The following is a 13,750-nucleotide window of genomic DNA, read 5'->3' on the forward strand; positions in this document are numbered from 1 at the left end:
AACACCAACACGTGTTTTTTCATCTACATAATGACTATCTATGACACAGGAGTTATTTATTTTCTTATTTCTGACTCAGTGTAACGGCGTTCTAAATCTGCCTCCTCCTCGGACGAGGAGGAGCATGGGTCGGACCAACACGCAGCGAGGTATGTAGACATAAATGAATTTATTTGAAATACAAAGACGAATACGAAAACACTTGGAAAATTACAAAATAAGAAAACGACGTAGACGAAACCTGAACATGGAACTTACATAACTACACGCAGAACTCACGGACAGGAACAGACTACATCAAACGAAATAACAGCCAAAACAGTCCCGTGTGGTGCACATACACAGACACGAAAGACACAGGAGACAATCACCCACAAACAAACAGTGTGAACAGCCAACCTATATATGGTTCTCAATCAGAGGAAAACGTCAAACACCTGTCTCTGATTGAGAACCATATAAGGCTGATTACAAGACCTAAACATAGAAACACAAAACATAGAAATGCCCACCCACACTCACGCCCTGACCGAATAACACATACAAAACAACAGAAAATAGGTCAGGAACGTGACATAACCCCCCCCTCAAGGTGCGTACTCCGGACGCACTACCAAAAGTCTAGGGGAGGGTCTGGGTGGGCATCTGACCACGGTGGTGGCTCAGGCTCTGGACGAGGTCCCCACCCCACCAGAATCAATCCCAGCTTCCGTAGCCTCCTCAAAATGACCACCCTCCAAATAACCCCACCTAAATTAAGGGGCAACACCAGAATGACTGGCGGATCCTGGCTGGCTGGCTCTGGCGGATCCTGGCTGGCCGGCTCTGGCTGGTCATGGCTCGCTGACGGCTCTGGACGGTCATGGCTGGCTGACTCTGGCGGATCCTGGCTGGCTGGCTCTGGCGGATCCTGGCTGGCTGGCTCTGGCTGGTCCTGGCTGGACGGCTCTGGCTGGTCCTGGCTGGACGGCTCTCGCTGGTCCTGGCTGGCTGGCTCTGGCAGCTCCTGGCTGGCTGGCTCTGGCAGCTCCTGGCTGGACGGCTCTGGCTGGTCCTGGCTGGACGGCTCTGGCAGGTCCTGTCTGGTTGGCGGCTCTGGCAGGTCCTGTCTGGTTGGCGGCTCTGGCAGGTCCTGTCTGGTTGGCGGCTCTGGCAGATCCTGTCTGGTTGGCGGCTCTGGCAGATCCTGTCTGGTTGGCGGCTCTGGCAGATCCTGTCTGGTTGGCGGCTCTGGCAGATCCTGTCTGGTTGGCGGCTCTGGCAGATCCTGTCTGGTTGGCGGCTCTGGCAGATCCTGTCTGGTTGGCGGCTCTGGCAGATCCTGTCTGGTTGGCGGCTCTGGAAGATCCTGTCTGGTTGGCGGCTCTGGCAGATCCTGTCTGACGAATGGCTCTAGCGGCTCCTGACTGACTATCGGCTCTGACGGCTCGGGACAGACGGGCGGCTCTAATGGCTCGGGACAGACGGATGGCTCAGACGGCACTGGGCAGACGGATGGCTCAGACGGCGCTGGGGAGACGGATGGCTCAGATGGCGCTGGGGAGACGGATGGCTCAGATGGCGCTGGGGAGACGGATGGCTCAGATGGCGCTGGGGAGACGGATGGCTCAGATGGCGCTGGGGAGACGGACAGTTCAGGCGCCGTTGGGCAGACGGCAGACTCTGGCCGGCTGAGACGCACTGTAGGCCTGGTGCGTGGTACCGGAACTGGAGGTACCGGGCTAAAGACACGCACCTTCAGGCTAGTGCGGGGAACAACAACAGGGCACACTGGACTCTTAAGGCGTACTATAGGCCTGGTGCATGGTACCGGCACTGGTGTTACCGGGCTGAGGGCACGCACATCAAGGCAAGTACGGGGAGAAGGAACAGTGCGTACAGGGCTCTGGAGACGCACAGGAGGCTTGGTGCGTGGTGCCGGGACTGGAGGCACTGGGCTGAAGACACGCACCACAGGACTAGTGCGTGGAGGAGAAACAGGGCTCTGGAGACGCACTGGAAGCCTGGTGCGTGGTGTAGGCACTGGTGGTACTGGCCTGGAGCGGGGAGGTGGCGCCGGAAATACCGGACCGTGCAGGCGTACTGGCTCCCTTGAGCATTGAGCCTGCCCAACCTTACCTGGCTGAATGCTCCCCGTCGCCCGACCAGTGCGGGGAGGTGGAATAACCCGCACCGGGCTATGTAGGCGAACCGGGGACACCATGCGTAAGGCTGGTGCCATGTAAGCCGGCCCGAGGAGACGCACTGGTGGCCAGATACAGTGGGGAGAACAAGTATTTGATACACTGCCGATTTTGCAGGTTTTCCTACTTACAAAGCATGTAGAGGTCTGTAATTTTTATCATAGGTACACTTCAACTATGAGAGACGGAATCTAAAACAAAAATCCAGAAAATCACATTGTATGATTTTTAAGTAATTAATTTACATTTTATTGCATGACATAAGTATTTGATACATCAGAAAAGCAGAACTTAATATTTGGTACAGAAACCTTTGTTTGCAATTACAGAGATCATACGTTTCCTGTAGTTCTTGACTAGGTTTGCACACACTGCAGCAGGGATTTTGGCCCACTCCTCCCTACAGATCTTCTCCAGATCCTTCAGGTTTCGGGGCTGTCGCTGGGCAATACGGACTTTCAGCTCCCTCCAAAGATTTTCTATTGGGTTCAGGTCTGGAGACTGGCTAGGCCACTCCAGGACCTTGAGATGCTTCTTACGGAGCCACTCCTTAGTTGCCATGGCTGTGTGTTTCGTGTCGTTGTCATGCTGGAAGACCCAGCCACGACCCATCTTCAATGCTCTTACTGAGGGAAGGAGGTTGTTGGCCAAGATCTCGCGATACATGGTCCCATCCATCCTCCCCTCAATACGGTGCAGTCGTCCTGTCCCCTTTGCAGAAAAGCATCCCCAAAGAATGATGTTTCCACCTCCATGCTTCACGGTTGGGATGGTGTTCTTGGGGTTGTACTCATACTTCTTCTTCCTCCAAACACGGCGAGTGGAGTTAGACCAAAAAGCTCTATTTTTGTCTCATCAGACCACATGACCTTCTCCCATTCCTCCTCTGGATCATCCAGATGGTCATTGGCAAACTTCAGACAGGCCTGGACATGCACTGGCTTAAGCAGGGGGACCTTGCGTGCGCTGCAGGATTTTAATCCATGACGGCGTAGTGTGTTACTAATGGTTTTCTTTGAGACTGTGGTCCCAGCTCTCTTCAGGTCATTGACCAGGTCCTGCCGTGTAGTTCTGGGCTGATCCCTCACCTTCCTCATGATCATTGATGCCCCACGAGGTGAAATCTTGCATGGAGCCCCAGACCGAGGGTGATTGACCGTCATCTTGAACTTCTTCCATTTTCTAATAATTGCGCCAACAGTTGTTTCCTTCTCACCAAGCTGCTTGCCTATTGTCCTGTAGCCCATCCCAGCCTTGTGCAGGTCTACAATTTTATCCCTGATGTCCTTACACAGCTCTCTGGTCTTGGCCATTGTGGAGAGGTTGGAATCTGTTTGATTGAGTGTGTGGACAGGTGTCTTTTATACAGGTAACGAGTTCAAACAGGTGCAGTTAATACAGGTAATGAGTGGAGAACAGGAGGGCTTCTTAAAGAAAAACTAACAGGTCTGTGAGAGCCGGAATTCTTACTGGTTGGTAGGTGATCAAATACTTATGTCATGCAATAAAATGCAAATTAATTATTTAAAAATCATACAATGTGATTTTCTGGATTTTTGTTTTAGATTCCGTCTCTCACAGTTGAAGTGTACCTATGATAAAAATTACAGACCTCTACATGCTTTGTAAGTAGGAAAACCTGCAAAATTGGCAGTGTATCAAATACTTGTTCTCCCCACTGTATGTAGGGCCGGCTTCATGACATCCGGCTCAATACTCAATCTAGCCCTGCCAGTGCGGGGAGGTGGAATAACCCGCACCGGGCTATGCACACGTACAGGAGACACCGTGCGCTCTACTGCGTAACACGGTGTCCGCCCGTACTCCCGCTCTCCACGGTTAGCCTGAGAAGTGGGCGCAGGTCTCCTACCTGCCCTTGGCCCACTACCTCTTAGCCCCCCCCCAATACATTTTTGGGTAGTACTCACGGGCTTTTCAGGCTTCCAGCCACGTATCCTTGCTGCCTCCTCATATCGCCGCCTCTCTGCTTTCGCTGCCTCCAGCTCAGCTTTGGGGCGGCGATATTCTCCTGGTTGCAACATACACAGACACAGAAGACAATCACCCACAAACAAACAGTGTGAACAGCCAACCTATATATGGTTCTCAATCAGGGACAGGTGTTTGACGTTTTCCTCTGATTGAGAACCATATATAGGTTGGCTGTTCACACTGTTTGTTTGTGGGTGATTGTCTTCTGTGTCTGTGTATGTTGCACCACACGGGACTGTTTCGGTTTGTTTGTTCGTTTGATGTAGTCCGTTCCTGTTCGTGAGTTCTTCGTGCATTTATGTAAGTTCCATGTTCAGGTCTGTCTACGTCGTTTTCTTATTTTGTAGTTTGTTGAAGTGTTTTCGGTTTTCGTCAGTACTTTAATAGACTTAATTATGTATTCACAACCCGCTGCATTTTGGTCCTCCGATCCTTCTCTCCTCTCCTCGTCCGAGGAGGAGGAAGATCTAGACACCCGTTACACTCAGACCTGAGCCTCAGATGAGTTTGTGAACCGTGACAGCTGTGACTGTCCTTTAGAGTACACACAGGAACAAATAGTCACATCCTCGCTGAATACATTTTTTTTGTCGTTTCCTAAGAGATACCCTGACCCTCTTCTTTAAGTCCTGACCCATGAAGACATACAGAAGAAGGTTGCTGTAAGCCAGAGAGATGGCCAGGGGGTCCAGAGCCTGTGCCATGTCTTCCGAGGCCTCCCCTCCATACTGCATCACCAGCCCTATGATGTGATATGGCAGACAGCACATAAAGAACACAGCCACAACACCCAATATGATCCAGAAGGCCCTCTGGGATTTGAGCAGGTAGCAGACAGCGATGACCAACAAGGGGATGAGGAAGCCGAGCACTAGCCTGGTGACGGGGGTGGCTTTGATAGCTGTGATGGCCGGATGGTTGCCCTCAGTTTTGTCTAGTAGGTGGTGATAGGTGCACAGTGACATGTTCATATAATCAAGGAATACTATTCCTCTGTAGATCATAGAGGGAGGCTGAGGAGCAGGGCCAGGACCCAGGCCAAACCACACAGCAGCCAGGCCAGGGTGAGGCTCCGGTGGTTCTGGGCCCAGAAAGACAGGATGACCAGGGCAAAGCAGTCCAAACTGATAAGAACCAGAGTGAAGACACCTTGCACATAGCCTCTCCAGTAGTGGTTCAGTATGCAATCTTCTGTATACCACCCCTACCTTGTCACAACACAACTGATTGGCTCAAAAATAAATTCCACAAATGAACTTTTTACAAGGCACGTCTGTTAATTGAAATGCATTCCAGGTGACTACCTCATGAAGCTGGTTGAGAGAATGCCAAGAGTGTGCAAAGCTGTCATCAAGGCAAAGGGTGGCTACTTTGAAAAATCTCAAATATTAAATATATTTTGATTTGTTTAACACTTTTTTGGTTATTACATGATTCCATATGTGTTATTACATAGTTTGATGTCTTCACTATTATTCTACAATGTAGAAAATAGTAAAAATAAAGAAAAACCCTTGAATGAGTAGGTGTGTCCAAACTTTTGACTGGTACTGTACATACATAATATATTAAAACAGAGGAAATCTATTTTCTAATTTCATGTTTCAATTTCACACAAAAATGTCAGTGATGTCACTAATAATCATTCATGATTGATGTCCGCAGTCATATTGTCTATATAACATGTGAGACTAAATTAACTGAATTAGAATTAAAACAGTTCAATCTACAATACATTCAGAATGTTGTTTGTTAGTTTGTATAATTAGAAAATGGAACATACATTCCTTGTCACAATGCAATAGAACTTAGCAGAACCTGTGGCTTATAAGGCCTTTACATTTTATATGCAAAACAACTGTCTTAAAATATTATCACAATATCTCAGTATTTTCCACTCAAGTGAATAACTTAACAGGTGCAACGCAAGAATTCACCAAAAATGATACTGAAAACTTGCAAACTTACATTATCGTCGAGCTCACCTTCTAAATGTTAACACGTTTAACACACAACAGGAATCTACATGAGCTACTATTGTCACCAGCTACCCAATAACCACTAAGAAAATTAGAATAAAAACAAAAAAATCCCCCCAAATCTAACCACATATATTAGAGACCACTGTGCACAAACTTAGAGTAAGCACTCAAATAAAAGCAGAAACACTGCATAGATGTAGGTCTATGGTTTTGACTGAACAAAACATTGCATCTCATATCATTACATTATACACTAAACAAAAATATAAATGCAACATGTAAAGGGCTGGTCCCATATTTCATGAGCTGTAATAAAAGATCCCAGAATGTTCCACACGAACCTTATTTCTCTTAAATTTTGTTTACATCCCTGTTAGTGAGCATTTCTCCTTTGCCAAGATAATCCATCCACCTGACAGGCGTGGCATATCAAGAAGCTGACTAAACAGCAAGATCATTACCCTTGTGCTGGGGACAATAAAAGGCCACTATAAAATGTGCAGTTTTGTCACACAACACAATGTCACAGATGTCTCAAGTTGAGGGAACGTGCAATTGGCATGCTGACTGCAGGAATGTCCACCAGAGCTGTTGCCAGAGAATGTAATGTTAATTTCTCTCTACCATAAGCCACCTCTCCATCGTCGTGTTAGAGAATTTGGCAGTACATCCAACCGGCCTCAAAACCGCAGACCACATGTATGGCGTCATGTGGGCGAGTGTTGTGAATAGAGTGCCTCATGATGGCAGTGGGGTTCTGGTATGGGCAGGCATAAGCTACGGACAACGAACACAATTGCATTTTATTGATGGTAATTTGAACGCACAAAATACAGTGACGAGATCCCAAGGCCCATTGTGAGGCCTATTTTTTTATGACCAACAGATGCATATCTGTATTCCCAGTCATGTGAAATCCATAGATTGCAGCCTAATTTATTTGAATTGACGGATTTTCTCATATGAACTTTAACTCATTAAATGCAATGACATTTTTGCATGTTGTGTTAATATTTTTTGAAACCTGCCTAAATAAATTGAAACAAATAAAAACATCTGACTTGCTTTGTATGTGTGACCTCAAGTCAATTATTTTATATAGACGCATATGAGGAAAGAAATATCTGGGGGAAAAAAGGCAAATAAGGGATAGGTAAAGTTTCATAATAACTTGACAAAAATAATACAATTGATTCTCACTGTCAGAACAAAGTGGAAGCAATCATTGTCTATTTGACTTTTATTTCCCTTCAAGCTATTGAAACAGAATACTTTGATGCAAACATAATTCACAAAATATAAATGTTTACATGTGCCTGTTGGCATAATCACATATGGCATATCCCATAGCATCATACAAATGGGCCAATACCAAATAATTACCTCACATAAATTAGCATTTGTTCACTCTTTCTGTTTGACACTTGCCAGTTCCTTGTGACAGACTTCCTTGGTAAGTTTCTTACAGTAAACTGAACAGTAATATGGGGACCTTTGTGTGACTGGGCAGGGCCTCTACTTCCTCTTCTTCTTGCTTTTCTTGCTGCCCTCCCCTTGCTGGGAGCCTGAGTCTGCCCCTGCACCCTTCTGGGTCCTGGTCTTCAGTTTGGGGATCATCTCAGCACAGTAGATCATCACATCTTTACCTTTCGGGACAAATCAGAAAGAAACCAAAGCATTCATTTTTTATTTTTTTTTAAATGGTCACACACACACAACTGTGCATTGTGAGACCGACCGGTTGATGGTGAAAACAGACTGCATTGCTTCCAGTTTGGCTAATTTGAGCCATAGGACGTTGCTCCTCTCCTTCACAAACACTCACGTGATGCAAACTTGTCTGAGCAGAGAGTTCCATCCTCCTGCTTCAACTGAACACGTACTCTTCCTCTGAATGTCACGTCTCTGTTCCACTCTCTGGAGTACATCTTGTTCTGTGGTTGGTCAATTGAACAACAATTACAGACTTATAAATCAGGCAATACCCCTAACCTATGGTGAGGTGTTTGACGATGGAAAATGGCTGTCGTGGAATTACTTAGGTGGGAGCTACACAATGGTAATGAATGAGGCGTTCCCCTCTGATGTAAAGCACCATATGTAGCTATGCAACTCATTATTGATGTAATGTCTCATTACCTCCACAAGAACATTTGCCCCTGCTGCTGTCAACACATCACGGATTTCAGCACATGTAGGATTCTCCACTGCCTGGTTGAGTACAGAGGGAAAACCAAGACGTCAGCCATATCCCTCAACACACTCTTGAGGACATAGGCTATAATGAATCAGTATTATGAAGTGTATACGTGGTAAAGGTAGACCATAGTGGTGTGTATGTGTGTCCATTTACCAAGATAGATAGGCAATAAGTCGTCCACCATGTATTGAACCAAATAAATTAGAAGAATGCTGTAGATTTGGTTTACCTTTTCAGCAGGTATCCGTCTCCCCTCTGCTAGGGTCTTCTTACTGTTTACATAGGAAGGGTATATGCAGATAAACCTGCAAGAGAAATCAGAAAGAACATGTTAGCTAACTAGCTATTCATAACTTGATGTCTAGAACATGTTAGCTAGCAAGCACTGCTTCCGTCTCAACTGCATCAGACAATACAATGATACAATTACAAGTTAAAACGTATTTTCATTTGAAACGACGAAGAAAATGGCTAGCCAACTGACTTCAAAGTTGGCTACCGATTTTCGTAGACACGCTGGCTAGTTTTAGCTAACACATATGGCTGCCTTCGCTTGTTTTCCTGTTCACAGGTAGGACTTCAACACAAACCTTTCATGGGAAAACAAGAGATGTGAATTTAATATTACCCACCTTTCCTTTTCAGCTGGATTATCACTTAGTGGAGTCATTTTCTCAGAACACACTAGCACAGAGTTCGCGTTAGCTTCCTAGCTGGGACCTGTATAACGCTAGCCACAATAGTGGAATGTGCAGTTCGCTTTCAAAATAAAAGGTCCTAATTGAAAGCGATTCAAACGGACACAAATAGTGGAATCGTGCCATATTTGGACTAGATAATGATGAATAAGATCGGAATGTTGTTATATAAATTCAACAAAAGACAGTACTTTGTTAATTTGACACAAAAAAAGTTGAAATCGCTCTGTGGACGTATTACACTTCAGAATTGCATTGGGGTGTAGTACACGGGAGGATGGTGGCACCTTAATTGGGGAGAATGGCTCATAATAATAGCCAGAACTGAGTTAATGGAATGGCATCAAACAAATGGAAACCATGTTTTTGATACCATTCAACTTATTCCACTCCAGCCATTACCACGAGACCGTTCTCCCCAATTAAGGTGCCACCAACCTCCTGTGGACTACGCCCCAATGCTATTCTAGTGTAATCCATACACAGTGTGATTTCAACTTATTTCAACTTTTTTTTTGTCGAATTAACAAAGTATTGTCTTTTGTTGAATTTAAATAACAACATATAGAAAACTCCAACTGGAGTAGTATCTAACAATTCACAACAATACACACAAATCTAAAAGTAAAAGAATGGAATTTAAGAAATATTAGGATAAATATTAGGATGAGCAACGTCAGAGTGGCATTGACTAAGATATAGTAGAATAGAATACAGTATATACATATGAAATGAGTAAAGCAGTATGTACATTATTAAACATTATTAAAGTGACCAGTGATTCCATGTCTATGTATATAGGGCAGCAGCCTCTAAGGTGCAGGGTTAAGTAACCGATTGGTAGACGGCTAGTGTTGGTTATTTAACAGTCTGATGGCCTTGCGATAGAAGCTGTTTTTCAGTCTCTCGGTCCCAGCTTTGATGCACCTGTACTGACCTCGCCTTCTGGATGATTACAGGGGGGGAACAGGCCGTGGCTCGGGTGGTTGATGTCCTTGATGATCTTTTTGGCCTTCCTGTGACATTGGGTGCTGTAGGTGTCCTGGAAGGCAGGCAGTGTGCCCCCGGTGATGCGTTGGGCAGACCGCACCGCCCTCTGGAGAGCCCTGCGGTTGAGGGCGGTGCAGTTGCCGTACCAGGCGGTGATACAGCCCGACAGGATGCTCTCAATTGTGCATCTGTAAAAGTTTGTGAGGGTCTTAGGGGCCAAGCCGAATTTACTCAGCCTCCTGAGGTTGAAGAGGCGCTGTTGCGACTTCACCACACTGTCTATGAGGGTGGACCATTTCAGATTGTCAGTGACATGTTTGCCAAGGAACTTGAAGCTTTCCACCTTCTCCACTGTGGTCCCGTCGATTTGGATAGGGGTGTGCTCCCTCTGCTGTTTCCTGAAGTCCACGATCAGCTCCTTCGTTTTGTTGACATTGGGGGAGGTTATTTTCCTGGCACCACTGCCAGGGCCCTCACCTCCTCCCTGTAGGCCGTCTCATCATTGTTGGTAATCAGGCCTACTACTGCAAACTTGATGCTGGAGTTGTAGGCATGCGTGGCCCATTTCATGGGTACAACATCCATAGGTTAGGCTGCACAGTGCAATACACACAATAGATTGACTGGAAAGGTGAATTCCCACAGTCAAAGTCCTGCAATAAGAGCTAAGACACTAATATGTGTGTGTACTCTACACAGTTGTGTTCTGTGAGTGTCACTGAGTGAGTAAGCTGATACCTAATTTCATTGGTGCAACATCCATAGGTTATGCTGCCCTCCATGCAATTCTAAAGTGTAATACATCCACAGTGTGATTTCAGATATTTTTTTGTTGTGTCAAATTATTGTCTTTTGTTTAATTTATATAACAACATTCCGACCTTGTTTATGATTATCTAGTCCAAATAGAGCATGATTCCACAATTTGGGGAACCAGGAAGCGTAGTGGTTAAAGCGTTGGACTAGTAACCGAAAGGTTGCAAGATTGAATCGCCGAGGAGCTGACAAGGTAAAAAATCTGTCGTTCTGCCCCTGAACAGGGCAGTTAACCCCCTGTTCCTAGGCCATCATTGAAAATAAGAATTGGTTCTTATCTGACTTGCCTAGTAAAATAAATAAAACATTTCAATCCGTTTGGGTGACTTTTATTTTGAAGGTGATCCGCAAAATCCACTATTGTGGCTAAACATTGAGTCCCCACATCCGGTTTTCAGCGGGAAATTAAGCTAGGTTGAAGATAACTGCAAAGACAGTATGGTATGTGATAGCTGTATCAAAGTTACCAGGGTCAACACTAGTCACCACAGCCACACTTCATAAACCCCGCATTTCTTCCATTTATCTTCTTAAAATCTGATGTTAAACCTTAACCGCAACCCTATCCTTAACCACACTGCTAATATTATACCTAACCTTAATTTAAGACCAAAAAGCAAATAGTTTTATTTTAACGATATTTTGACTTTGTGGCTGTGGTAAATAGTGGAAGCTCAACAGGCAGGAAACTTAGACAATTTCGCTTCAACAAAAAAAAAACGTGATCAAAGGGAATGCAGTTTTTGACGGGAGTTACCTTTAGGGAAAGATTATGGATATACCGACAAGATACTCATCTCTCCACCCTAACAATTCGTTGTCAACAACGCGGCACGACTGGCTGTCTAGCGCCCGCCTGTCTTTTCTTTGGATTGGTGTATACATCTCATTACTGTAATTCAGTTTTGAATATTCGATGAGGTGACGTCAACCCCCGGTATTCAATAGGGATGCCACGTAACTAGGCTCAACATGATTATGCAGACGACTACGGTATACAGGGTTTTTTGCAGTTACCTGGATGTCACTTGTCCTACCTATATCAGTATACGAAACTTAAGCATTACGAAACGTCTATTCGATCAAATAAGCCATTCGTGTTTTTGTTGACCAAATTCGACACTGACCATATAAAAACTCCTTGCTTGATGGGAGAAACGAAAAATGCCACCTGCTGGAGGGACACAGATTTTCCTCGGATTTGGAAATCCTCTTCCTCTGTTTGAAATCGCTGCAGTACTTCTTACCAACAGCAATCACCTGTATTGTGGGAGGCACTATTTGTCAACTAATCGTTAGTGTTTTTGATTGACCCACGCGAACGCGACTGAATAGAAACAGGAACCAAGTTTGCCGCGATTCTAAAGTTACAAGGGTTACACATGAAAGTGATGAGACTTCTCCCATCAATTAATTGTACACGTTTTCAGTTTGTTAGTGTGTGATATCGGGTATAATTTTTTTTGACACTGATGGTTATGATCGGATGAAGGTTATTGTAACACACATACAACTATCACGAAATGTTTATGTATTGGTGTTATGAATAAATGCCTATAGTCATATCCCCTTTGCTTGTATATCAAACCATAGCTGCAATACGAACACTTGTGTTCATAATCATTCACTGGAACAAAGAGATCTGTTAAATCTGACAATTCATCTTGGTTGTACAGTCATCTCAAATAAACCTGACTTTCTGACTGTTTTCAAGACTGTTTCAAGGACAGCTTTTTTCCATCTAAGTAACATTGGAAAAATCAGAAACTTTGTCCAAAAATTATGCATAAAAATGTATCCATGCTTTTGTCATTTCTAGGTTAGACTACTGCAATGCTCTGCTTTCCCGGCTACCCGGATAAAGCACTAAATAAACTTCAGTTAGTGCTAAACACGACTGCTAGAATCTTGACTAGAACCAAAAAATGTGATCATATTACTCCAGTGGTAGCCTCTCTACACTGGCTTCCTGTTAAGGCAAGGGCTGATTTCAAGGTTTTACTGCTAACCTACTAAGCAGTACATGGCCTTGCTTCTACCTATCTTTCCGATTTGGTCCTGCCGTACATACCTACACGTACGCTACAGTCACAAGACGCAGGCCTCCTAACTGTCCCTTGAATTTCTAAGCAAACAGCTGGAGGCAGGGCTTTCTCCTATAGAGCTCAATTTTTATGGAATGGTCTGCCTGCCCATGTGAGACGCAGACTCGGTCTCAACCTTTACATTTTTATTGAAGACTCATCTCTTCAGTAGGTCCTATGATTGAGTGTAGTCTGGCCCAGGAGTGTGAACGGAAAGGCACTGGAGCAACGAACCGCCCTTGCTGTCTCTGCCTGGCCGGTTCCCCTCTCTCCACTGGGATTCTCTGCCTCTAACCCTATTACAGGGGCTGAGTCACTGCCTTACTGGTGCTCTTCCATGCCGTCCCTAGGAGGGGTGCGTAACTTGAGTGGTTTGAGTCACTGACGTGATCTTCCTGTCTGGGTTGGCGCCACCCCTTGGGTTGTGCCGTGGCAGAGATCTTTGTGGGCTATACTCGGCCTTGTCTCAGGATGGTAAGTTGGTGGTTGAAGGTATCCCTTTAGTGGTGTGGGGGCTGTGCTTTGGCAAAGTGGGTGGTGTTATATCCTGCCTGTTTGGCCCTGTCCGGGGGTATCGTCGGATGGGGCCAGTGTCTCCCGACCCCTCCGGTCTCAGCCTTCAGTATTTATGCTGCAGTAGTTTGTGTCGGGGGGCTAGGGTCAGTCTGTTATATCTGGAGTATTTCTCCTGTCTTATCCTGTGTGAATTTAAGTATGCTCTCTTTAATTCTCTCGGAGGACCTGAGCCCTAGGACCAAGCCTCAGGACTACCTGGCCTGATGACTCCTTGCTATTCCCAGTCCAC

The 13,750-nt window shown here is 45.4% G+C and overlaps 1 protein-coding gene and 1 pseudogene across 1 annotated transcript; both read right to left on the minus strand.

Moving 5' to 3' along the window:
* Positions 1 to 4,711: 4,711 nt before the first annotated feature.
* Positions 4,712 to 6,868, minus strand: LOC139544620 (C3a anaphylatoxin chemotactic receptor-like; annotated as a pseudogene).
* A 511-nt stretch (positions 6,869 to 7,379) lies between these two features.
* srp19 (signal recognition particle 19) lies at positions 7,380 to 9,523 on the minus strand. The gene is made up of 5 exons (XM_071349955.1): positions 8,990 to 9,523; positions 8,587 to 8,662; positions 8,297 to 8,368; positions 7,983 to 8,091; positions 7,380 to 7,803 (listed from the first exon to the last, which is right to left on the minus strand). Exons 1-5 carry the CDS (start codon positions 9,025 to 9,027, stop codon positions 7,673 to 7,675), a joined length of 426 nt encoding a protein of 141 aa, XP_071206056.1. The 5' UTR covers positions 9,028 to 9,523; the 3' UTR covers positions 7,380 to 7,672.
* Positions 9,524 to 13,750: the final 4,227 nt, after the last annotated feature.

This window comes from Salvelinus alpinus, chromosome 18 (assembly GCF_045679555.1).
Source record: "Salvelinus alpinus chromosome 18, SLU_Salpinus.1, whole genome shotgun sequence".
NCBI classification, from domain to species: Eukaryota; Metazoa; Chordata; class Actinopteri; order Salmoniformes; family Salmonidae; genus Salvelinus; species Salvelinus alpinus.

Coding starts and splice junctions, on each gene's coding strand:
- srp19 (XM_071349955.1), bottom strand. CDS start 9,027: ATGACTCCACTAAGTGATAATCCAGCTGAAAAGGAAAG. Junction 8,369..8,586: donor GACGGATACCTGCTGAAAAG/GTAAACCAAATC, acceptor GTACTCAACCAG/GCAGTGGAGAATCCTACATG. Junction 8,092..8,296: donor GGGCAAATGTTCTTGTGGAG/GTAATGAGACAT, acceptor GACCAACCACAG/AACAAGATGTACTCCAGAGA.